The sequence below is a fragment of the Peromyscus eremicus genome, chromosome X (assembly GCF_949786415.1).
Source record: "Peromyscus eremicus chromosome X, PerEre_H2_v1, whole genome shotgun sequence".
Taxonomy (NCBI): Eukaryota; Metazoa; Chordata; class Mammalia; order Rodentia; family Cricetidae; genus Peromyscus; species Peromyscus eremicus.
In genome coordinates this window covers 115,417,052-115,444,082 of record NC_081439.1, presented here as the reverse complement: position 1 = coordinate 115,444,082, position 27,031 = coordinate 115,417,052, and the positions used below count along the sequence as shown (strand labels likewise).

At 41.1% G+C, this 27,031-nt stretch overlaps 1 protein-coding gene across 1 annotated transcript in view; it reads right to left on the bottom strand.

Annotated features, from left to right (window-relative positions):
- The window catches only part of Adgrg4 (adhesion G protein-coupled receptor G4), a 109,712-nt gene that overhangs the window by 46,262 nt on the left and 36,419 nt on the right, over positions 1-27,031 (bottom strand). The window contains exons 3-10 of the mRNA XM_059251366.1: positions 19,289-25,225; positions 17,118-17,212; positions 15,394-15,458; positions 13,851-13,889; positions 12,619-12,672; positions 10,955-11,118; positions 9,056-9,188; positions 6,638-6,756 (exon numbers count right to left, since the gene is read on the bottom strand). Of these exons, the coding sequence (XP_059107349.1) occupies positions 6,638-6,756; positions 9,056-9,188; positions 10,955-11,118; positions 12,619-12,672; positions 13,851-13,889; positions 15,394-15,458; positions 17,118-17,212; positions 19,289-25,225 (6,606 nt within the window). The remainder of the gene's footprint in view (positions 1-6,637; positions 6,757-9,055; positions 9,189-10,954; positions 11,119-12,618; positions 12,673-13,850; positions 13,890-15,393; positions 15,459-17,117; positions 17,213-19,288; positions 25,226-27,031) is intronic.

The following is a 27,031-nucleotide window of genomic DNA, read 5'->3' as shown; positions in this document are numbered from 1 at the left end:
CTTGCAGTTCTGTGTGTTGAATGGGCTCAACTGAGCAATTCTCTTTTGGGACTCGTCAAGTAGTAGAAGTGGGACTGAAGCCAGGGCTGGACCCATCTAAAGGCTAGACTGGCCTGGAAGTTCCTCTTACATGTAGCAGTTGAGACTAAGCATGTGCTATTCATCTGGGGCTGTGGGTGGAACTCCCTCCACATGGCCTCTTCCAGTGACTTGGGTTCAGAGGTGGGTTGAATCCAGTGTGTAGTAGAGCCAGCTTGTGTAAGCTTATAAGAACCCAATTTGTGAGTTTCTGGGAAATTCTCCCAGAAAATTGGTCTTGTTATTAAATGCAGGTACCATTACATTTAAATTATACAAACTTATAATGAAATTATATTTAAAACAATGAGGATTCTCAAAAACCCACCATCTGCTAATTATTTGGCTACATTTCACTGATACATTTGGGACTATTTACATTCATAAATACACCCCTCACCAACTTCACAGTATTTGCCATGAGAATATTACATTATAATAATACATTATAAAAAATATCAAATGTAGCGCCAGGCAGTGGTGGTACATACCTCTAATCCCAGCATTCAGGAGGCAGAGGCAGGCAGATCTCTATGAATTCGAGGCCAGCCTGGTCTACAGAGCAAGTTCCAGGACAGCCAGGACTACAGAGAAAACCTTTCTCAAAAAACCAAAACAGAAAAATAATAGCAAATGCTACAAATCATTAATTACCCTTAGGGGATAGAATTAGTCAGTAAAATATTTCTCAGCATGCCACTGGACTTCTCAAAACACAATAACTGTGTTCTGTGAGGAAGCATCCTAAATGAAAATGCACCAAGAAAAAGAATACGTACACTTCAGTCCTCTTAAACATTAGACCCTTTCACCTGCTCTTGAGACCCTTTTCCTCCCACTGGGTTGCCTCGTCCAGACTTGATATGAGGGTTTGTACTTATTCTTGATGTAACTTGGTATGCCATGTTTGGTTAATATCCCTGGGAGGCCTGCTCTCTTCTGAAGGGAAACAGAGAGGGGAGGTGTGTGTGTGTGATGGGGGAGTGGAGAACTGGGAGGAGTGGAGGAAGGGGAAACTACAGTCAGTATGTATTGAATCAGAGAAGAAAAAAATACAAAAAAAAAATTAGACCCATTGTTGACAGTGTCACTGCTGTCAAAATTCTGCCACATTAAGCAGCCAGATCTAGTGGAAAAAGCGTGGATGAAATGATGTTTGGCATTTTGAAGATGAGCTATAACAGCAAAACACTAACAACCTCACACAATGATTAATTCATTCTAGCATCTTCGCACAGATGAAGACATGAAAGCGGAGAGATAATCTAACAACACTCTCGGGCTCTTGAGTGCTTTAGCATGACTTTTTGCTACAGCCTCTGTAGTCTTTCATTTCTTTTCTCCATGCGGTGCAGGATTGAAATGGCAGTGCTTTGTCACCCTTCTGCCTTGACCAGGAGGTGGAACCCAGAGCTTTGCACATGCTTGGCATTTATTCATCCCTGAGCTCCATGCACCCCCGCCTCCCTGAAGCCCCTATTCTCTGTCAGTCACTCACTGTCCTGCCTACCATGATGGCGGAAAATGCCAGCCAACTTCATCCTTCAGTATCATATGAATAACAAAACCAGGGAAGTAAACAGAACTCCGAGAACTTTGAGAGGATGAATTCCTTTTTCTAATGGTGTGATATAAGGGAGTTAAGAAGAACAAGTATTTACATGAGAGAACTAGGGAGTTTTTCTCCAACTAAGACATGTACTGTTTGTCACTAAAATTAAAAAGGAATGCAAATAACTTGTTTCAATATGAGTTCATTTCTCTCCTTTACACAGTACACATCGTTGTTAAGTTCCCTACTAAGAAGGAAAAGGATTCCTCCAAAGCTAACAGGCTTCTAGTTTACTTTTCAGTTGTATGCATTAGAACAATGGTCCATCCAACTATTCTCTTTCTCTGTTGCAACTTCTCAGTTAATTTTCCAAAACTCTCAAGCCAGTGCAGTGCTTTTGTTCTTGTTATGGCTATTTGTTGACTTTTTCTCCCACTAGAGAAAATTCTATTAGCATGTCTAAAGCAAATGTGTCACTCAGAAGGAGGAAGGTCAGGCTGAGACAGGCCCTCTGTCTCTCCACCCACTCGCTACAACCTGCAGCACCACCTCCTGCCCTGATTCATAATTTCACATCTAGGACATCAGAGTTGGGCTGACTTTCCTAACTCTGCCACATATTCTTTGCCAAGGATCTCAAATGTGAATCTTCCACAAGGAAGACAGCCAAAGAAGTTCTCTGTCTTTCGGCCAATCCTTTGGTCCTTCTAGAAGGTGCTGTTGTGCTTATGCCTCAATCGATGGCCACTCATTAAGGCAGAGACCCAATCTGTCAGTACAGCCAGCCACATCTACAAAGTTATGCAGAAATTGAAATTCTATGTTGAAAAGAGATTTCCTGTATTTTCAGGCCCCACTTCCTGGTTCAAAGAAGCTCGTTTCTCACTGTAACCTTACATGGTGGAAGAGAAAAACAAGGCTTCTGAGGCCTCTTCTGGAGGAACACAAATCCTATTCTTAAAGGACCAGCATTCATGACACTTCAAATGCCCCTAATCTGGGACTAGGATGTCAACGTACACATTTGGCTGGCTTTGGAGTGGTAGCAGAAACAGTCAGTCTATAGCACGTATTTCACCAAAGGAGATATGTAGATGACAGACAGGCATGTGAAAAGATACTCAATCCATATGTCACTAGGGAGCTCCAAATTAAAGAAGCAATGAGGTAATAGTGTACAGCTATTAGAATGGCCTAAATCCAAAACACTGACAGCAACAAATGATGCAGAGGATGTAGGGCAAGAGAACAACTTAGAAGCAAACGAGATGTCCTCAAGTAGGAGAATAGATAAATAAACTGTCATAAATCCAGGCAATGGAATACTAGTCAGTACTAAAAAGAAATGAGTTAAGAAGTCATAACAAGACATAGGGGAATGGAATTGCCAAGGGCAGGAAGTCAACTTAAAAAGGGTACACATTGCATAACTTTAACTATGTTACATTCTGGGTGTAGGGTAAAAGGACCAGCCAATAAAACCCACCCTGGCCCTGAAACCCAAGCCAGTGAAAGAAACACTTTAGCCCTGAACCCACAACCTAAGAAACACACCCTGATCCTGAAACCAGAGCCAAAGAAATGCACTTTGGCCCTAGAATCGGAGCCAGTGAACGAAATACACCCTGGCCTTGAACCTAGAGCCAAAGAGCTAAAAGGGCCAGTGAAAGAAACACAGTTTGGCTCTGAAACCAGAGCCAATGCTGCCTCTGACCAACTGAAGCAACCAATCCCTGAGCAGGAAAACTAACCAATCCCTGAGCAGAAAACCTTCTCTCTTGGAGAAACTTTGCCCCTAAGAAGCCCTATATAAGGCCCTCTGCCTGTTCAGTTGTGGGCTATCCTTTCCCACCCTGGCGGAGGCAGCTGCTCTCCTGGACTCCTCCTGCCCAAATAAATCTCTTTTTTTTTTTTTTTTTTTGGTTTTTCGAGACAGGGTTTCTCTGTGTAGCTTTGCGCCTTTCCTGGAACTCGCTTTGGAGACCAGGCTGGCCTCGAACTCACAGAGATCCGCCTGCCTCTGCCTCCCGAGTGCTGGGATTAAAGGCGTGTGCCACCACCGCCCGGCATAAATCTCTTTCTTAAAAGAGTTTTGGGTGAAGATCTTCTTTTGCCGGTGTGGAGCAAAAGAATTGTTGCTGAGATGTTCCCTTAGGGGGACTGAGCAGAAAAAAAGTAACAACTTTTCACCAGAGCTTAGCAGAATGAAGCAGAACAAGCAACATCTTGGGCCAGAGAGAAGAAGAAACAGAGCTCTGCTGGGAAGGCCCCTTAACCAGGGACAGAGCAAAGCTCAGCTGTAAAGGTTTTCTCTAGGACAGGATCAGGATTGCTACATCCTACAGGGAGACCATTCCCCACCTCACTCCAGCTCCAGGTATAGCCTGTCTTCCCAATAAGTCAGGACACCTTTCCCTCCAAAGCTGTAACAGTCACACTGGGAAAGTCAAAACCGTGGAGATAATAAAAAGACCACTGAGTGCCAGAGACTAGAGGGGAGAAAGAAATGCATAAATGTACTACAAGGAGGCCTTAAGGGAGTGTGATTCTGTGGATATATGCTATACCTGTTTATACTTAGAGTTACCAGTATACACTGTCCTAGTTAGTTCCTGATTAGTTCCTGGTTAGTTTTATGTCAACTTTATAAAAGTTAGGGTTGTTTGGTATCAATTGAGACAATGCCTCCATCACACTTGCCTGAAGGTAAGTCTGTGAGGCATTTTCTTAGTTAGTGGTTGACGTGGGATGGTCCAGTTCACTGTGAGTAGTGCCATCCCTGGGCAAGTGGTACTGGGTGTATAATAAAGCAGACTAAGCAAGCCTGTAGGCATTGTTCTCCCATGGCCTCTGCTTCAGTTCCAGCCTCCAGGTTCCTGTGTTGAATTCCTGCCCTGACTTCTCTCAGTGATGGAGTATGTCCTGAGAGTTATAAGCTCAAATAAACACTTTCCTCCCCAAATTGCTTTGGGTCATGGTGTTTTATCACATCAATAGAGACCCTAACTATGATATATAGCATGCAGTGTCAAGAGTGAACCCCAAGCTTGGCGGTGGTGGTGCACACCTTTAATCCCAGCACTCGGGAGGCAGAGGCAGGAGGATCTCTGTGAGATTGAGGCCAGCCTGGGCTACAGAATGAGTTCCAGGAAAGGCGCAAAGCTACACAGAGAAACCCTGTCTGGAAAAACAAAACAAAACAAAAAAGAGTGAACCCCAATACAAATTTTCAACTGTGTCAGGGTAGAGACATCCATTGTAACAAAGCTAGCTCTGGTTGACAGTGAGGGAGGACTGTGCATGTGTGGCAAGCACAAAGAAGGGCTCTATGTTTTCCTCAGTGTGGCTGTTGCTGGACATAGTGGTCTGTGTCTGGAACTCCCACACTTAGGAGGCCGAGGCAAGAGTATCGAAAGTTCAAGGCCATTTTGAGCTATAGGTTATACCTAGCATGACTCTATCTCAAAAGACTAGCTATTGCTATTAACCTGCTTCTCCTCTAAATAGATTTTATGAAAAATTCAAATCCTCTTCTCTAGACTGAGCAGGACAACAAGAAAAAAGACACAAATTGCTAAAATCCAGAGTAAACGTATGCATGATGGGGAGGGGAGGCAGTGGCACCAGGTGTAACTAAAAGATGGGCCTGTGTTCGTAACAACATGAGGAAATTGGAACCTTCGAATGGTGTCAGTAGGCATGCAAAATGGCTCAGCAGCTGTGGAAAACAGGTTTGCAGTTCCTTCAAAGGCTAAGTATAGAGCTACCAGATGACTTCACAATTGTACTCTTTAGTATGTCCTAAGAGAAGAAAACATGTCTACTAGTCATTTGTACTACAAATATTCACAATCTATCTATAAATAATATCCCAACATGCAAACAACCAAATGCCCATCAATTGATGAGTGACTAATAAAATGTCATAGGTCAATTTAATACAGTATCATTCAACTATTAAAAGTGGGGTGATGGCCCATGCTGCAACATGAGGAAACTTCACATTTTGAGATGCCTATAATAAGCAAAATTCACACAGGTAGAAAGTGGATCGATGGTTTCCAGGAACTGTGGGAAGAGAGAAATAGAGATTATGCTAACAAGTACAGTGATTTATATAATGAAATGGTCCTTTGTAGTGAATCTCCTCTATAGAATTCACAATGATGGTTGCACAACCGAGTTACTGAGGAAAACCTCACTGAATAAAATGACCCACTAGATTGTATTTGGTAAATGGGGGAACCTGTGCATATCACCACCAAAAAGTTTTAGCACTACTTTGAGATATCAGATTTTGCTAATCAAATCAGCTTGATAACACATTGTATTAATGAAGGTGTTCTAAACCAGGCACTTCTGTAGCCTGTGAACTGGACTATAAATTGATAAAACTATTACAAAGAGCATTTTCATATTATATGATTGACCCAAGCAATCCTGCTTTCCAGAATTTATGCTTAGCACTGATTTACACTGCCCAAATTGTTTATAAAACCAAATGTTCAATTTGCGAAATGTTGTGACATTTGTAATATCCATTAGAGCAGTCTTTTTCTTTATAATTGATAAATCACTGAATTGGGAGTTGTGTGGGTATGGGTGTGTGGGTGTGCGTTTTGGGGGTGTATTTGCTGTTTTATTTTGCTTTTGAAACAGGTTCTATCACTATGTGGCCAAAGCTGGCCTTGAACACAAGATCCTCCTGCCTCAGCCTCCCAAATGCTAGAATTATAGAAATGTGCCACGAGGCCAGCCTCTTAAAAGTTTTTAAATAGAGAAAATAATACTACAAATACAAAACGGAAATCTACAAAACAGAGAAGTCTGATAGTCCTAATTCCTGCCCTATGGCCACCTCCACCAACAAGCACATGGCTTCTGAAATGGGGCTTCTGAAGGTAAATTTCCAGAGTGAGTTCTGACTATACTCCCTCTTATCTCAGGTCAAGTAGGCAAATTAAGGGAGGTCCCATGATTTCTCTGATGTGCATAAAATTGTCTTACCATCGCTTATAGTGATATTAGCAAGATCCACAATCTTATCAGGGAGTCCTTGAAGCAGCTTGCATTGTTTAAAGCTTGGTTTTTCCCATTGACACTTGCCAGTTTGGCTGCTGATAGAACTGCAAAAAAAAATGGAATGAAGGAACAAGAGGCATGATCCAGCTTTCTCATTGAAGGAATAGATAAGAGTAGTCTTCAAAGAAATGGTACCGCCAGGCGGTGGTGGTGCATGCCTTTAATCTCAGCACTCGGGAGGCAGAGGCAGGTGGATCTCTGTGAGTTCGAGGCCAGCCTGGTCTCCAAAGCGAGTTCTAGGAAAGGCGCAAAACTACACAGAGAAACCCTGTCTCGGAAAAAAAAAATTGCTACCAGCTGGATACAGTGGCTCATGTCTATAATGGCAGCACTTGAGATGCTGAGACATTAGGATCACCATAAGTTCCAGACCAGACTAGGCTACAGGGTAAGAACTTGCCTCAAAATGAGTAATAATTACCACTAACTAATTAATTGATTAAATAAAAGCAAATGGAGGAGGACTTCTCCATACCTATGGCATGTCTTCCTGTGTCCATTCCCATCTTTTGAGTTTAAATAACACAGATGGAAGCCAAATAGTTAGGAATGGGGCAGGGCAAGACTCAGCTCACCAAGAGTCAGTGAAGAGGCTTTGCTCCTCTACATATGACTGCTTCCCTTCACTTTCCTCTCTTGCCTCTTTTAAAGAGAAAGTCCTGTTGGAATATAGTCTTGTCTCCACAGAGTACCTGTCTCCAAATGGTTAAAGACCCTCGTAGTTCCCTGTCCCTCACTGTCGGTGCCTCATCCACTTCAGGCCAGTTCACGTCAGCCAGTGCCCTCACTGAGCACACACAGACTCCAGGGAGAGGAGGAGGAGGCGGCAGCATAGACAAACAGAGCAGGGTCTTGGACCGCACTAGGAGCTTGGAATTGAGTGATCTTACACTCTGACTTGTGCAAAACATAAGAAAGGGTTGCGTAAACAAAATTGAATCTATCAAAACACCACACAAGAAGAACTTCCTTCCTTCCTTCCTTCCTTCCTTCCTTCCCTCCTTTCTTCTGTTCTTTCTTCCTTTCTTTGTATGTGTTTGTTGTGGTGACAGTGGTGAGTTTTGATTTGGGTGGGGTTTTTTGTTGGGGGGGGTTGTTTGTTGTTTGTTTTTGTTTTAAAACAGTGTCTTACTCTGTAAACCAGGCTGTTCTGGAACTTCCTAAGGAGTGCTAGCTAATCTCAGACTCACAGCAATTCTCCTGTCTTGGCTCTTGGAGTTATGTGACTACAGGTACAAAACACTCATGTCTGGTTAAGGGGACTTTTTAGCATTTAAAGTGAGCTAAGCCTGGCACAGAAAGGCCATATAACTCCCTGCTGCCACCAGCCAGAGAAAGAGACACAAAGAAGTGGCAGTCATGTCTACAATAACAAATTCTCTCTTCGGCTAGAGTACATGGTGAAGGGACGGAGCCAAGAATGACAGGAAAGGCAACCTGCTGTCTTGATGACTATGCTAGGGGTGTGGACTCCATTCTTGAACAAAAGTCTGCCACGGTAGCAGCCAGACTTGAGAAAATCATGCTGGCAGCATAGTGAATTGGGCTTGGGGAGTAGTGGACTGTGAGAAAGCATGCAGACAAGAGCTCGTAAAGGGTTTGGACCAAGGAGTGTGCTGCAAAGGAGAGGCTCTATGTGAGCTCTGGCTGTGGCTGCCGAAGTTGCTTGCTTTGTTGACTCATTAGATGAGAGCAGGGGTGGGTATGATACAGTCAGAGATGTGACTGTCTCCCAGTGCTTTGAAGCCTCTGTTGAGACCTGCTGCCCCTCTGTTTTGCCCATTTAAGTTATTGGGCATACACCATTAACAGCGGAGAGTAAGAAAAGAAGGCTGATGATTTTAAAAGGGAAAATGATAAACTGAACAATAGAAGAGTGATGGAGTCAATTATGATGGCCCATCCGCGAGACAGCAGCTGAGGCTGGCTTCGAATTGATCATTAAAAAGATGAATGCAAAGCATGGAAATGTTTGATAAACTATTGAATGAAAGGGTAAATTACATTATTGGTATGTAAACCATGGTTACCACTACAGAAAACTTAAAGACATACAGAGAAGGGCAAGATTGAGGGTTGGGGGAGACAAAACAAATACATGCCAACCTAATAACAGCTATGTTGAGGTGGTGTGGTTGTGGGTGAGTTTTTTCTTTTGTCCTCTTGAAATGTGTATTATATTATATTATATGTGCATATTTAACTCTAAAGGGTGAAAGAAAGAGAAAGGATTGGCAATTGGAGTGAAGGAGGGGGTCTAAAAAGAATGACATAGAAACACCCCCCAAATGGAGCAGCCCTTGTTGCATATAAACTAGCATTTGAGACCTCAGAGATACATACCAGATTCTTGTGACGTTCCTATTCTCATTTTTAATGCACCTTACTTGGGCTGTCTCAGTAGGGTCAGTTAATGGCCACTTATATGTCCCTTTGTATTTTGAGGGTGTTTCATCTGCTTCACATTTTCCTGGCTCTATAGAGAAAAATGTATGCAACATTTTCAAGGGCAAAAGGCACTTAAAAGTATCATCAACATCCATTATGACCCATCCTTATTACCCTGCACACGACCATCAGCATATACAAAAGGGAACCATTTCAACTAGGACATTTAAACTAAGCTTCATGGAAACCAGTTTTAAATTCAACTTTTGTTTAAATAAGCCTTTCAGTGTAACCTCAAGTTTAGTCCTTTTCATTAGAACCACCCATTGGTGGGAGTGGGGTTGCTTTTTCCCATTTTTAAAAATTCTTTGATGTATACAATGAAATTTGGAAAGAGATTTTTAAAGTGCTAGATATACATTGGGAAAAAATCAAACCACAGAATGAGTACTAAAATAACACATCTGGGAGTCTCTGTCTGCTGATTGTCTTTCTTCCGAAGTATGCACTGTTATCATTTTGCTATGTAACCTAGGAGACTGTGGACAGACATTTCTTCCCCATGGTAGTCATCTCCTTCTTAGTGGTCTCAGGTGGATTTGGTTTCAATAAAATCAGTATGCCTGCCATGACCAATACACCCATGGCCATGATGCCTCTGCTGATGACCAATACATCCAGGGCCACAATGTCTCTGCTGATGACCAATATACCCAGGGCCACGATGTCTCTGCTGAAGAATAAGACTGAAACTCCCCCATAGAAGGCTGCTGAGCCACACTTTTGCTACCAGGCCTTGTCAAATTAAGAGAGATATGGTCTAAGCTAAGTCTATGTGAAAGTCCCCAGTCCTTACAGAGTGCTTACTGCATCTATGATCCTGACTCTTGACATTTTCCCTTAGATAATGACAGTGGCCCAAAAAGTGAGCCAGCCAGATCTGTCTAATCTTCTCTATGAGCAAGCAAGAAACTCACCTCCTTCTCACTTCCAGGACACACTGATTAGTGTTATTTACATGGTGGGCTCTGACTGTGGCCTCCACTCTTCTCTGCCTCCATCCCACTCTAACCTTGTGCAAGCACAGTCTCTGCTCTTTATTTAGCTTGCTGCCAAGGACAGTCCATTCTAATGCACGTGCGTTAACTCAAAGTTTTTACAGCACTCTACTGGGGAAAGGGACAAAGCTGGCAGCAATGGGAAGGAGGAGGTGCAGTGGCCTGGTAGTCTTTCTCTTTTACCACTGAAGCTTTCCTAATTAGAAAAGAAAACGTCCATGAGGGAAATCTGGGACAGATCCCAGATCATTTCCTAAGATGAATAGGTTGGCTGAATCAGTCAATAAATTAGCAATTATCTATAGGGCATGTACTGTGTGTAATGACGAAGCCCACCCCCCATGTCTCCAAGTTTTCATACTAGAGAGGCAATCCTCTCACACTACTCATAGACCAGCCACTGTTGATATTCATAGATGACCAATAGTCCCTTGTAAAGTCTCTGTTATTCATTTATAAGCTCTTAAAGATAGAAGAGTCATCAGCACATGTGGCCATAAGTTTACGTGGAAAGATGACTTCTCAGCTGGGCATAGTGACTCATACCTATAAGCCCAGCATCCAACACTTAGGATGCAGAACCTGAGGTAGGAGGGTTTTAATGAGTTAAAGGCTTACTTGGGTTATATAGTGAGTTCCCAGCCACCCTGGGATACAAACAGAAACCTTGTCTAAAAATAAATAAATAATCAATCTTTTCTTCCCTTTGAACTTAAGCACCTTTACAGTATATTCACTACGCGTTTTATAATAAGAAAGGTGCACTTATACTGAAGTGCCCTGCCAAAAGCATTACCTAGCTTTTCCACTACAACGTGGTCAGACTTTACCAGTAGAGTCAACTGATCTCGTGTGAAGTTTGCATGTGTGAGGTTCCCATGTATCTTTGTTCGGATCCTGCTGATCAGTTCCACTGATTCCAAAGAGGACTTGGCTTTTATAATGACCCAACAGGCACAACTACAAACAAGGCAAAAAAAAAAAAGAAACACTGCAGTCAGGTCAACCGTGTGCAGTTTGGCCAGTGCTGCTGAAATTCTATAGAGTTGCCCTCATTGGTAGGCCATAAGTATTAAATATTGTTTAGCCACTAAGTGATAGATGTTGAGAAATGGTGAAAGACAGTACAGGGAAATATTCTAATGAATTTTCTTGCATCCATCCAAAAAGAACAACTCAAAACCTATTTTCAAAAGAATGGTCTACAACATTTGTAATATGTTGAATTGCCTAGCCAGATTTCTCTAGGAGTTTGTAATAATTAATAGGGAAGACAGAGTACTCAGGAGTTACTATTTCAGAGAAAACCTTTTATCGTTATGGCCCTTCAATTTATTCATCATTACTGCAATAGGGCAGATAGGCACATGTCCAATTAGTCTATACAAAAGTGTTCTACTGTAGGCTTAGTTCTATAAAAGACTAATAATGATGATAATGATAGCTAACAATTATGGAGTTCTTGCTCCACATGTTTTGATTCATTTAATTCTCACAAAAACCTTATGAAGCAGTGATGTTATGATTTCCATTCTACAGATGAGAGAACTGAGGCTTAGGGAGATAACATTTCCTGCAAAATCTACCAAGCATTTTTATCCACTAAAAGATAATAAAGAATAGAGCAGTCCCTGACCTCAATCTCAACAATAAGGTCTTTTAATATTCTAGATTGCTCTAGTATTATACTGGTGAAAATATTTCAGACTCACAAACTTGCCTACTTCTTTTTTCCATTTCCATTTTTGCACATAGCTTTTGATGAACATACTCACTGAGCTTCCTAACAGCTGTTGGAAGTTAGATGCCCTGGCCTTTATGTCAAATTTCTCCATATGGCAAATCAAAAGAATTCCTATCCTTTCCCTGACCTACACTCATCCTACCACTTCTGATTGGAGCCCATCTCTTCTCTGAGTTCATATTTCCACTGTAAAGAGGACTAGGCTGTTTGAACCTCTCCTCACTTACAGATGACCCTCAGTTCAGCACCTTGGACATGTCAATAATCTCTTCCTGAGCCTTCTTTGGCTCTATGTCCTTCATGGTGTGTATCAAACAGACAAGCAATAACCATTGTTCCAAGAGGATCTGGCCCATGAGTGTGAACACTATCTGGGGTGTTTTCCATGGGGTTGTCATTGTTTTCTCAGCATGTCATTGACATTATTGACCATAACAAACATTTTATTTCCCTCTCCGAAATTACAACTACTTTGGACCCCATTTCCTCTTCCTATAAAGAGGCAGCAGACAGGCTGCTAAGACTATGCTATGACCAGTGGAAACAACCTAGCCTGTGGATACAAAAGCTTAATTAGAGCAGCTATGAAATAACCACCAGGTACTTTAATCTCCTTCTGACAACTCTCACCAAAAGGCTGCACATTGCACACACAGAATTAAAAAGAAGTCAAATAAGAACTAAATGTACCAGCTATGAATAAACTTATCTCCTACCTGTATGGTATATGAAAAATTGTAGCAATTCCTTGACCTTTTTTCTGTTCCAATCCATGCAAAAAAAAAAAAAAAAAAAAAAAAAGGACACGGTCACTGAAATCTCTGAACAAATATCAAATTTAAATAGAGGGCTTATCATTAACAAGAAAATCATAATTATTCTTTACATTCACACAACCACTGCCTTCTTCAAATATCCCTAAAGCACACTAATGTGTTTAATCTTCAAACCAAGCCTGAAGAGTGGATAATACATGGACTGTCACTCCATTTTCTAGATGAAACAGCTGACTCTCAGGGATGTTAATGATCTACTCAGCATCCCAGTCCAAGCCTTCTGGATACTGACATGGTAGTGAAGATAAACATAAAATGTTTGATCATCCTAAGCTGAGTTAGCACTTAATAGAGATTGGTTAGTTCTGTATGTCTAACAAATAAGGAAATGGAGGCACGGAGAGGTTGATTCATTTGCCCTAGTTCCCACAGTCAGAATGTGAAGGAACTAGGAGCTTTAGCAAATTACCACATGAGAGCTTTTAGACATAGTATTTACAGAAATTTCAGTTAAATTGTCTTAGTTATATTTCAGTCATATTGTATGTTGCATTTTTAAATTCTGACAGCTGTTTATAGCAAGTATTTTAAATGATGGCAGATGACTTAGAACGAACTATTGGATTTACTGTATTTTATGTAGTCAAAATATTTATCTCATATTTAAATGTCTTAAAAGCTGTATGGTTTCTAACCATTTTCGAGTGTACCGCTGCACAGTTCTGAGGAGCTGAAATAAGTACTGGAATCAGGGTCGAAGAAGATGGCAGCTTGTCTGCTGTGCTCTAACTACAAATACATGCTAGAGGAGAGGTTTAGATTTGTGAGGCGAATTGCAGACTTACAAACAATTGCATCTCGGAAGAGTAAGGCTTTTCTGTGAGATGTGTCCACAATCAAGAAATAATACTATTATTTATGATTCCTAAGTCCCTCCACACACCCTGCCCACAAAATCTTCCCCAAAATGCTGCCACATGGCCGTTTTAGAAGAAACAGAGGGTTGCTTTCTTGATAGGTCCCTGTGCCAATCCTAAAGGAAATAATTTGATCCTCACCTTTCACCACTGAACTTGCCTGGTGATACACTCCTAGGAAAAAGAGCTACTTACTTATGGCTAATCATTTTCAGAATGGGTCACAAGTAGGTTCATTTTGAAAAATTACTTACAATATGTCTGTACATGTCCATCTCTTCTTCAGAAGTCTTTCTGTATCAAAAGCATCACAAAATTATAGAAAATGAAATGTAGCACCAAATGCATGGATTACAAGGTAAGGCTAATGACAGGTGTGAGGTAGCATAATTCCAACCGTGCTGGAGCTCCAAGGGGACCCTTGAAGTGAGCTTCATCATTGTTTGCATACTAAAGTGGTGCTGAGACTTGCTCAGCAGCAGTGCATTAAAGAATACATGTACAGTGGTGGGAATTACTCAAATATCTATGTAATCGTTACATTAAAGTGAATAAGCTAAGCTCAGGATGGTGGTACATGCCTTTAATTCCACTACCTCTGAGCAAAAGTAGGTAGATCTCTATGAGTTTGAGCCCAGCCTGAGTCTACATAGCAAGTTCCAGGACAGTCAGAGCTACACAGTGAGACACTGTCTCAAAAAAAAAAGAAGAAGAAAAGAAAATAAGCTAACTTTTATATTATGACATAGAAGATGTACATGATTTATTATGAAACAAGAAAAGAAAGTTCTTAAACAATATATAGACTAGGAAGTCTCTTACTAAAACTAGAGGAATATATGGTATTAGATGGTCACAGGTATTCTTCAAAGGGTAGGAAAAACGTGGGCTTTATAGATTTACCATATTAGTGTCAGAGATTTCTATACATTAATTCTACATACATTTTACAGTGGCAACATTACTTTTACATTGAATAAAAACAACATGTGACTTGTAAAACAATATTGGAGACTCCAAATATCTCCTGTTTGCTTTTAATCATTTTGGGGGGTGTTGAATTTTTGTGTCTAGTCAAAATCCTTATGTTGAAGTCTAATGAGATGATGCTAGATGATGAGCTCTTTGGAAGGTTGTTAGGTAACTAGGGTGGAGCCCCATGAAGAGCATTTGTGAACTAGTAAACATCTTATGTAAAGACAGCGTGCTTCCTGTCTGTGCCCCCTAGCATGTGAAGACTCAAGAAGGTCCTTCCTCGGGATCCAACCACACTGATGTCACATCCTCCCAAACTGAGGAAAACGCTTGATGTGGCTGCAGCCAACTAGTCTGCCAAACTGAGACAATAACCAATGATAATCTCCGTTTATAAATAATCCTTCGCAAACCTATTTTTGTTTGAACACATGAGAGAAACCGAAGAGCCAACATAGAGAAAGTAGGCAGTCACATGGAGGGGCAGCCACCTGTGACAGTGTTCTGAGGTGGCACTTCGTGCGAGGCGTCTGAGTCCTAGGATCAGAGGCTTTCTAGACGGGCTGAAGCCTTTCTCATGTGAGTGCATTTTCACTCTCCTGAAACTGGATTTCTTACACTGAGAGTAAGATGCTGCCAATGAGTCTGATTTACTGTCTTCCTCCCTGTATTGTTTTCTTTTCTTTTCTTTTGTTCTTCCATTGATATTACAACCTACAGTGAGACAAATGCATTCTTCATTCCTAGATATCAACAGGGAAACTCACAGACCCAGGTGGTCCCTCTATTTCCCTTCAACTCACAGAAGATGCCATTTACATACCTGCTTTTGATTTGAATAGCCAAGTTAGCAAGAGAAAATTCACTGTTTTGAAACATAAAATTTAACTGTAAAAGCAAAAAGCAGAAAAAAAGAAAAAAGAGGATGGTCAGTGTTTGTGTGGCCTCTCTTCCATTTTTAAGTCAAGGAAGTCCCTTGGGACAATGTGAGCTGCAGTTGTCATTTCAGTGAACCCAACGTTTCCAAACTTGCTCCAGTTTTTTTTTCCACACTGTTAGGAGCTAAGGGGCCCTCCAACTTAACTTCAAATACGGAAGCCCCAATCTGCAATGTGATCGAATTTGTCTATAGAGCCATTAGGGGGTGACCAAAGTGAAAGGTCGAGCCCAAATCCAATAAGTATTGTTCTGCTTATAAGACGACAAAGAGAAAGCCGAGATACATGTGCACAGAAGAAACACCATTTGAGGCACAGCAAATCTCATCCAAATCTAAGCCTCCTCACACTGTCCCAGGAAGCTTCTACCCCACCCTGACTCCCATCCAGGACTGAGAGATTACAAATGGCTGTTTTAAAGTGTAGCTTTGTAAGGCAGCCTGAACACTTCCAGACACTTACTATTTTCGAGCACTTAGAATTGGGTCATACACACTTGAACATAAGTGCTAATGGAGAACAGGAAAACCAATATGATCATTCATTGCCGAGCCTAAGGTGCACATTGGTGCTGTTACTTACATGAAGACCATTTGATGATAACTTTTAAAATGTAAAATGTTCATGACATTTGATCCAGTGATTAAAAACTTAAAAACTAATCCTATAAAAATATTCAGGGGTCTCTAAAATAGTTGGAAGAACATTGTTTTGTCACTATTTAAAATAGAGAAAATATATAAACAACCTAAATGCCTATTAATAGACAGCTAGATTTGAAAATGAAATGAAAATCTCTGTTTCAGACATGTAGTAAAATCTTATGCTTCTGCTAAATTGTAAAAGGCAGAGCTTTTTCCACTACCACATATGTGCTCAGAGATGCATAGTGAAGTGTTACTGGTGTTCATCACTGGTAAGATGTTTGCCAAGTCTGTACAAGGATTTGGGTTTGCTCCCCAGAATTGAAAAAACCCAGAGCTAACTAACTAGCAAGGGAGTGAGTTAAAGAGAGAGAGGCATAATTAGTATGATATCAATTCTTTTTCTGAAAGAACACACCCCTATAACTGTACAGAAAAATCTCATAGGATATACCTTAACTTATTAAGAGGCACAGTAGAGGACAGCAGTTGTCTGTTTTAGGTGTCTTCATATGAACTTCAGTTGCACAGTATGCATTAGTTTTATTATCAAAAAATTTAAGGACAAGTAAAATATTTACTGTGTCGTGGACAAACAAAAAATAAAGTACAGAAAATAAATCTATATGAACACTATGCCATATACTTTGTCATGGCTGCCCTATTTTCCCCAGCTAGGAAAATTTGGCAATGACTCAGAATTTGTCTCTGTGGAGGAAAATGTACATATCTCAACAAATAAAAATAATAACAGCTCATAAAAGCTTTCAACACTGCTACTATGAAAGAAATTACATACGTCTTCAGAGTGCTGCCTACAGAGTAAATACATGTGCAGTGAAAACAATCTAAACTGATTATCTGTGAAATGGATTATCAGTAGAAAAGGGAGTCTACCTTCAATCTACCCAGTCTTGGTCATGTGTATTCAACAAGTACCATAAATATTTAAAAGAGCATTTTACCCAATCTTTTGTAAATTCATGAATAACAGTAGTAATGAGGACTCTTGGCTCTTCATCAAAGACAGAGAAGCTCATTTTGGTATTATAGAAGGAAACTGGAATGAAAAATAAATAAATTTTTGTTATTTACATCAAGGAATCTGATTCCTCAAAATTTGATCAGAAGTGCTCTCCATTGTAAAGCAAACAAAACAATGATTTATTTTCATTCCTAAATTTTGCTTAGTTTAACATCAAGAATTGGCATCTGGGGCTATATAACCAAGAGCAAAACATGCAAGGTGCTACCATCCCATCTTTGCTTTGATTATGTGGCCATTTTCCCAGGTTTCAACGAAGTTTCTACACAGACTTGCTGCAAATCCCCTAAATTTTGTACTTTTATTGGCCATCTGATTTCTAGCTCATTCAACAACCACACTAAATGCGGTTTTAAGATCGTTTGTCCTAAGAAAGCAATTGTTTTCTCCTCACTGCCTTCTTTCTCCTTCAAGTTTTCTCTCTTTATGTTCCTCTTGATCTTGTCTTGCAGTATATTTATTTTAGAATCTTTCTTCCTTTTTTGTTTTTGGTTTTTGGTTTTTTGTTTTGTTTTGTTTTGTTTTGTTTTGTTTTGTTTTGTTTTGTTTTGTTTTGTTTTGTTTTTGAGACAGGATTTCTCTGTGTAGCTTTGTGCCTTTCCTGGAACTCACTTTGTAGACCAGGCTGGCCTCGAACTCACAGAGATCCGCCTGCCTCTGCCTCCCGAGTGCTGGGATTAAAGGCATGAGCCACAACCTCCTGGCTTATTTTAGAATCTTAAGAGTTACAGGTCCAAGCCAAGGAAATGGATCAGCAAATAAAAGTACTTGCTACCAAGCTTGATGATCCAATGAGCTGAGTTCAATTCTTGGGACTCAGATGGTGGAAAGAGAGAGCTGGCTTCCACAAGTTGTCCACCTTCCCCACAAGGACACAGTTATGTACATGCCCACACACATACATACATAAAATAAATAAACAGCTAGGGGCTGGAGAAATGGCTCAGCAGTTAAGGGCATTTGCTGCTTTTGCAGAGCACCTGTGTTTGGTTCCCAGCACCCATACATTGGCTCACAACCATCTGTAACTCTATTTCCAGGGGATCCAACACCTTTTTCTGGCCTCTTTGGGCACCAGGCAATCATGTCATGAAGATATATACATGCAAGCAAAATACTTGTACATATAAAGTAATATAAAAAAAATAATTAAAATGAAATGTTAAGTAAATGTTTTAAAAGTTGCAGAACCATTCAAATTTGAACAATATGGATGTCAGATACCCCCTAACTATGGATAAGTATTTCTAGTCAGTTAGATGTAGGGATTAGAGAGGGCTCAGACCTACACAGGAGGAATTCAAAAAGCAAAATACAATGATACAATTGTGGTTTGTGTGTATGTGTGTGTTGTTTTGGTTTTTGTTATTGGTGGTAGTGGTGGTGGTGGTTGTGGTGGTGGTGGTGGTGTGTGTGTGTGTGTGTGTGTGTGTGTGCGTGTGTGCGCGCGTGCGCGCGCGCGCGTGCACATGCACATGCACATGCATATTTTCTGTTGTGTGGTAAGCATCATCAGACCTAAGGGCATATGACCCTTTTTTTATTTATTATATGTATTGGTGGTATTGCCTACATGTATGTCTGTGCACTATGTCCATGCCTGGTACCTGAGAATGTCAGAAGAAAGCATCAGATCTCCTGGAACTATAGTAATATGGGGAGTTTGAGTCTCCATGTAAGTGCTGGAAATTGAACCAGGGTCCCCTGGGAGAGCAGACAGTGCTCTTAATAGCTGAGCCATCTCTCTAGCCCTCCCACCCCCAGTATGATCCTTTGACAGGGTAAAGATGATGTTCCTAGTCTGTATTCGCATGGGCAGAGCCACAGTCAGTACATCAAGAGCAAAACAACTGTAAGGGATGCTTCCAAATGCCATGCTAGGTGAAAAGATCCATTTGTAATATATTTAAGTAAAGACAAGAAATATGGATTGAGGGTTCCGTGCTTAGACAAGTTACTTGTGTGCCAAAGACCTTAAGGAAATAAGACATACATGCACCTTCCCCCTCATTTTCTGTCTTCAGAAAACTTGGAGAACAAATGGGCCATTCATTGTTCATACAGTCTGTTAAGGGTATATGAATAAAATACCTGTAGACACTGTAGCAGTTGGTAAAGTAGATGCTTGTGTAAACAGAAAGGAAAATGTGGAGTCTATCCAGGTTGTCTTAAAAGATGAAGAGATTAGTGAAGACCCAGTTGCTGTAGAAGGATGTGTCATCTCAGCAGACATCCATGGAAATGAGGGCCCTGTAGCTGTGGATGGAGTAGTGGCTATACTCATAACAGAGTCCAGTGTGGATTTAGGAGGAATTAAAGTATGGGATTCTGATGTATCTGGGACTTTACTCCACACAGCTGTTTTTGTAGGACTAGACACAGACAGAGAACCTGTAGGTAGGTCGTGACTGGTTATAGAAGGTGATATACTCATTCTACTAAAGGACCTGGCTTCAGACACAGTCCAGGAGTTGTCAGCCACAGTAGTCCTGGGGGATGATTCAAGGGCTGTAGGAGTGTGTGGACTGTCACCTTTGGTTTTTGTAGATATGGGCAGAGAAGTCAGAGAGTCAACAGTGATGATGTTCAGTGTAGCTACAGGAGTGCTTTCAGTGGGTATGGAGCTTCCATCAGAAAAGGGCACTGTTGTAAAGTTAGGGGGTGTTGCTATTGTGTCAGAAGCTGGAAACATGGACTCTGCCATTTCTCCTGCAGGTGAAGTTAGAAAATGAGGAGGATTAGATACAGATGTCCGAGAGCCTGAAGGGAGACTAGATAAGCTCCAAGTCGGTGAGGTAGCCCTGGAAATGGCGGCCAACATGGTAGGGAGAACTATGGAAGACACTGATAATGATGTATTCTCAGTACGCCCCAAAGTAGGAAGGCTTTCTAATGTAAAAATTGATGGCATCGCTGTAATAGCTCTAGAAATCAGACCAATCTGAGATGTTGACAAAGTCCCAGGAGTAAAGTGAAGAGTTTCTGTTTCCATTCTGTTTGGTGTCATTACATTAGGTGTGAAAACTGGAAATGGAGAGTCTTCACCTCTGGGTGTGTTTCTGGAAGTTGTAAGTAGAGACTGGGTAGTACGAGGTGTGATTCTTGTTCCTTGTGTGGGAAATTCAGCCGTTTGAGATGTAAGAGGAAACTTGGCCTCGGTACTATGAGGTGAGTAAAGAAATGACGTCAAAGAAGGCGGGGTTGCACTCGGCTGGGTCCATGAAGGGTATAAAACAGAAGTATTCACGTGTGAACTGCTCTTTGTTAGTCCACTGGTTAGCAAAATATTCCCTGACAAGGAAGTCATCTTTCCTGTATCACGGGAAAGATACATCAGTGTGGATTTTACACTTTCTGGAGGTCTAGGGGTGCCTTTAAAGTTAGTCACAGATGGGGAAACCTGAATATCCGAGGAAGTATAAAAACTGTCTGAAGGAGTAGATGAAAGGCCACTTGCAGGGATGGCAGTTATAGAATAGGTATTGATGGGTTCTGTCACTCCACCACTGCTCTCAGTAGACAGGGAACTGGTGGTAATCCCAGGCAATATGTCCAGAATGGTAGGCTCCTTTTCTTGTGGTGATTGCTGGGTTGTTGAAAGTAGCGAAGAAAACGTGGTCTTTGGGATGAAGGAAATAGCTTCAGTATTCTTAGAACTGAGCAGAGAGGAGGTAGTTGTGCCTATAACTGAAGTCACGGTCCCAGCCACCATAAGGGTTGGAATAGTTTTCCTAGATGAAAAATCTAGTTCTGCTGGAGAGGAAACAGGTGCAGTTGTAGTCTTGAATGGCATCTCTACCACTTGTGAATTAGTGAAAGTAGGGGAGACCGTTGTGATTTGTGAAGTAGGTCTAGAATATGACACTGGTGTGATATTCAATGTTGATGCTTGGGTGGTTTTAGTAGTCTTGGGGGGAGGTGAAGACACCGAAGTAAAGAATGCCCTAAGTCTTGTGGAAGTGTCAGAAGAAACCACTGTAGTTGAGAAATCAGAGTCATTAACTGGCATTGAAGGCTTCTCAGACTTAAGCCCAGAAGTACCTATAGAAAGACTTTTCAAGTAGCCTGAGTTTATGGTTCGGGAAGACTTAGTCATTAGTATTGTAGGGGTGTCCGAAACCTTTTTAGGGGTGACAGCAGTGACATTGAGTGGTAATAAAGACATCTGGTAAGTAGGAGTGGATGTTTCCATAGAGGTCTCCCCAGGCAAGTTTGTAGGTTCACTTGGAACAGAAAAGACTGTAGTGCCCCCGTTAGCAGGGATCATCGTAAAATTGATATTGAGTAGTCCAGTTGTGAAAGGAGAGAGGGACTTAGGGAAAGTCTGCGTGTTTTCAGAACTAGAAGAAGCAATCCATGTCGACTCAGGTTGTGTTTTAAGTAAAGGCAGGTGTGAAAAAGTTGTGTTGATGAGCACAGGATGTGATATTCTAGCTGTCCTGGAAATTGTAGTGTCTACAGGTGAAGTAGCCTGGTGACCTGTGTCTGGATGAGTCAAAGGAGAGGAACTCACTATCTTTTCCACAGTCCTGGAAGGATATTCTGAAAGGGTACTTGTCCTTTCTTTATCAGGAGACAAAGATTTGGTTATTGTCTGAAGTTGTGAAGGGAGTGCTGTTTCCTCAAGACTAGTCAACCCTTCTGAAACATGAACACCTATTATGGTACTTGAGGTCAAGGTTTGTGTGGTCTGTGTGCTTCCAGCAGTAGACATGGTTAAATTCCCAGAAGTTGGATTCCCAGGTGGAATCTCCGAAGGCAAATGTGTTTGGTGGCTAGAGATTTCTGTGGTCTCAGAAAATTCTGTGTCTGTCATTTCCCAAGGGAAGGTGCTCTGGGAGTCCGAAATAAAGAAATTCTTGGATGGGGAAATTTCTGCCGCCCTTGTAGTTCTGAGAGTTTTCCCCATGGAGGCGTTGGTCTGTTCATTCTCAGAAGAAAACATAGAGGTTGCAACTGCCAACTGGGTGGAGACGGGTGTGTTTACAAAATATGTGGTAGATTTGGTGTCTACTGAGGTAGTAAGCTTATTGACAGAGGTCAGGGGGGACATGGTCTCACCACCAGTAGATGACTCTGTGGGTCCAGAAGCCATATCAACATCTCCACTACTACTAAAACTATAGGGAAAGCTAAAAACATGAGTTGAATCCTCAACTTGAGATACAGATGATGTTGCTACTGATGTAGATGTAGTTGAGCTAATGTAAGTAGAGGCCACAAGAGTAATGTTGCTAGGAGGAGGCCTTGAGCAGACAAGAGTATGTATGGATGGACTTACTAAGTCAGCTGAGATGGAGGGAAGGGTGCTTATAGCCTTAGTTATCACAGGAGTGGGAGGTCTCGGTGAGGGTACCAAAGTCTGTCTCAGAGGGGAAACTGCCGTGAGTGCTGTTGTGGAAGAGATCTCTGTGAACCCTGAAGTGGTATGAAGTGAGTCTCTGTGGGTAGGCATGATATCACTGGTGGTGGAAGGTGGTGGACTCACTGGTGGCACCACTACTGTGGTCACTGTCACCGTTGGTAGAGGTGATCCAACTGATAGCATAGATGTAGTGAAGTCCCTGGCCAAAATAGAAGGCTGAGACAGGGTCACTGTGGTCTCATCAAAAACTGCCATTCTGGTGGCAGGAGAGGTGACAGCAGAGACATTAACTGGCAGTGAGAACTTGTGGGTAGTAAGATGAGGGGTTGCTGAGGAAGGAGTTGCTGCAGTCTGTGGTGACAAGATGCAAGCAGACAAAGACACAGCTGTCTTGTGTGAAGGAGTAGTGGAAAAAGTGGCTCCCATTATCCTTGTTGAAGAACCCAGAAGTCTGGGGAGTGTCTGGGTGCTCACAGAAATGGATGATGAAGCCGACTTCCCCTCAGATGTCTCTGAAGGCCAGTGTACTGTATAGGTATGGTTCAAGTTAAAGGTTGCTGTAGTACCATCATACGAACTCTCAGGTGTGCTTTTCATCCGTTTTGTTGAAAGCCAACTCACTCCCACCGCGGTAGATGCAGTTTCATTATCCAATGCAGTAGTCAATTTTTCTCTATCTGGAAAAGGGGAAACAGTGACAGAAGCTGTCACCATTTGTGTTGATTCATCTGTTGCTTCCAGCATTGCTGAAAATGGAGAAACCTCAGCTACTGCTGCTATAGTTGATTTTACCTTAGGATGATGGGAAGTGGTTTCTTTTGTCACAGTGGTATAGACTCTCTGTGCTGTTGCAGACATTGGTAGAGGGGCCATAGTAACACCAAATGTGCTCATACCATTTGTATCTATTTGTGTTGTCTCAGAAATGCTCTTCTCAGTAGAAAAAGTTGGTTTAATATCAGCGAGGGTAGACACATCCAACAAAGGATCAACTGTCTCCCTTGATATTGAGGGAAGTTCATTTGCAGCTACTGTGGGCATAGAGTTGCTTTTCAGTAATAAGGTGATGAGTTTAGACTCAGGCTGACTAGTTATAGATGTGATTCCAGCAACACTGGAGAAATTACTAAGCCACCTGGATGTTGATTTGAATACAGCTGTTGTATACCTGGTTGTAGCAGCATCAGAGCTGGTGGTACCCTTGCTGTCTGTGGATGCTTCAAGTAGGGTGATATTAGTAGTCATGGATGAATTATCTATATTAGTAGTGCTATCTTGGAATGATGATGTGAGATTTTCATTAGGCATGAATGTAGGTATGGTGGTTGTATTCGTAGAGGTCAACAGGATTTGATTTGGCTTAGAAGTCCAAGTAGTTTCATTGGTGAAGAACTGATAGTCAATTTTATCAGTTACAGATATGAGACCTGATTCAGATGCATTGTATGTAGAAAGTGACTTAGTAGAAATCAAAGTAAGCATGGGCTCATCAGTTGTGGGTGTATTCTGGGTGTATACTAGCCCCTCCATGGTAGGGAAGAGTGAAGTTTCAGCCAATGTAGGGAAGAGTGAAGTTTCAGCCAATGTAGGGACAAGTTTGGTTCTGGGAGTTAAGGCTAGATGTGTACTCTTAGTATCAGTGACTGTCTGTTCACCTCGAGTTCCAGTTCCTGGAGAGGATGTAATAGAAGAAAAGACCATAGAAGAGGTCTCTTTAGGCATGGGGGTATATATAGCATCCTCCATGCTCGGTGAAAAGACATCTTGGGAATTTGTAGATACTGACTCTGTTTTCACTGTTCTTGGGGCAGGTGTGGTCCTCATAGGCAACACTGAATGGACTGTGAATGCCATTTCTGCATCAGTTGTTGACAAGGTAGATGCCACCTGATTTCCGGAAAACACAGAATTCATAGGAGCAGCTGTGGAGGTAAGCAAAGACTCTGCTGGGAAACTTGATGCAATCCCAATGTCAGTAGCAATAGCTGAAGTCTCTTCTAGTGTGGACCAAGATGCAGTTCTGGCAGCTGAAGATACAAGAAATTCATGGCCGGATTTAGAGGTAGAGAGTGTAGCAACATCTGTGGATTTGTGTTTGGGCCGAGATGTTGTAGACATGGATGTCGACTCAGTCGTCAAAAATGAAATTGCATTCCCAACAGCTGACTGGGATTTAGTTGTTAAAGTTTCAGATACAATAGAATTCTTGGTAATTCCAGATGTGTTAAAGAAATCAGTAGCTATAGTTGGATGAAAGGTTTCAGTACCCATGACTTCCAACATTTTTGTTGTCTTTGTTTTTCCTAAATTTGAGTGTTGAGTTGCTTTCACGGAGCCAGTAGCAGTATGAATGGGTGTACTCTGGGTAGACAGAGGGATAGATGTTGAAGTAAACAAGACATCTGCTGAAAATGTAGCTGTCTGCGCCATAGATGTCTTTAAATCTTTTGATGCACTCACTGTTGCTAGAGGTGAGGGTATTGTATTAGAATAAGATATGGCTGCATGATTGATTGTAGAAACAGGCATGCTTTCTGATGACACTGTGGATGGATGTACAGTCTTCTGTGGGTTTAGCCCAGTAATTTGGAAAGGAGTTGTTAAGTCTATTTGCTGTGAAACAGTTGTACTTGTTTCTTGAATTGTCATATTTTCAGAAACAACTGAAAAATCAGAAAGCATGTGTTACTTTAGATTCAGCCTTAGAAATTAGAGACAATTCTTTAAGAAAGAGCTCTATAATTTCTTTTCATTTTAAAGAGAGATAAGTATCAGATATAATCATGTTGTTTGATTACTTAATTTTTCTTAAGATGATTTTCTACTTTGTAAATCTCTATCTGATTTTCATAATACCCTGGGTAAATAACTAGTAGGGAGACATCCATTACATAGTATCTGCATAAAAGATACGGGCACTTGTACAGAACTATACACTGATTGAGATGATTCACCTTTGGAAAGGGACCTATCAAAACTCATGGAAGAAGAAATCAATAGCCTGATTAGTTCACATCCATTACTAAAACTACATTGTGAAGTTAAAAAGCTTCCCCAAGACTTCAGCTTTGGATTCAGTCGGATGCAGTTTTAGATTCTGGCCTCATAACTTTCTTTAAGGCCTTCATCTACCTCTCTGTGCTTCAGCACCTTCCTCTATGGCATGAGAATTATAACCCTACCTTATAAAACTTTCCCGACACTTGTGAGTTAATATGTGTAAACCATCAAGCTTAGTATCTGGTGCATAGAAAGTAATAAAAAAAAACAGTTTCTTTGATTTTTGAGTTAATTAAATCTCGTTTTCTTCCCTTTTCCCCACAAGGCAGGGTCTTGCTATGGAGACCAGATTGATCTCAATTCCTCACCTTTCTGGTTCAAGAAATTATGGGCTCACAGTTCTCTGGCCAGCTGCCTTGGTCAAATTTCTATCAATCATTAGAACACTGAAGATTAAAAATGTTTTATTTGGAACCTCAGGATCAAAAAGTCTTGAATCCTGACCATTTATGTGTGTGCATATGAATATATATTTATTGATTATGCATCCTTATATATGTTGTAAATCTGTATTATAGACATTATAAATAAGTGTAATAGGAATTTCAAAGGCTGTGATAAAATAAATACAATTTATAATATTTTCTAGCACCCTATTGTAGTGTCTGTTCGCCTCATATGACAGTGCAACTTTGCTTTGAAGAGCATAGGAGAATAGTTTATGCCCCTTTCAAGTCAGTTAAATTTCACAAGTATGGTGAATACCATTAGAAGTTCTCTAAGGAACAGCAAGATTTCTACCATGTCTCCTTCCCTTAAAGAGCTCATACTTGTACTGGAAATTTCATAATATTGAGATATTTTGCTCAGTTGGGTTTTTGTTTGTTTTTTGTTTTTGTTTGTTGTTTGTTTGTTTGGCAGAGACAAGGCCTCACTATTTAGTTCAGACCTAAAACTCACTATGTAACATAGGCTAGTCTAACTCAGGATCCTTACATCATAGTGCTTGGGAAGCACTGGGAAGCACAGGCATGTGCTACCACACCTGGCTTGAAATGTTTTCTTTAAAATAAAAGATACAATAGCATTTTGAACAAAACAGTAAAGTGATATGATTTATAATAAAGCCAACAATGGAATATAATCAGGCTCCATATATCTTTGAAGTATAATAGAAAGCAAATGCAGCAAAAGAGCAAAAGTGGCTTGAAGATGAGGAGAAGCTAACTTAGAACAGTGGTTCTCATCCTGTGAGTCGTGACCCCTTGGAGGGGTCAAACAGTCTTTTCACAAGAGTTGTATATCAGATGTCCTACATATCAGCTATTTACATTAGGATTCATAACAGTAGCAAAATTACAATTATGAAGTAGCAATGAAAATAACTTTGTGGTTGGAGGGTCACCACGGTATGAGGAACTGTATTAAAGGGTCGCAGTATTAGGAAGGCTGAGAACCACTGTCTTAGA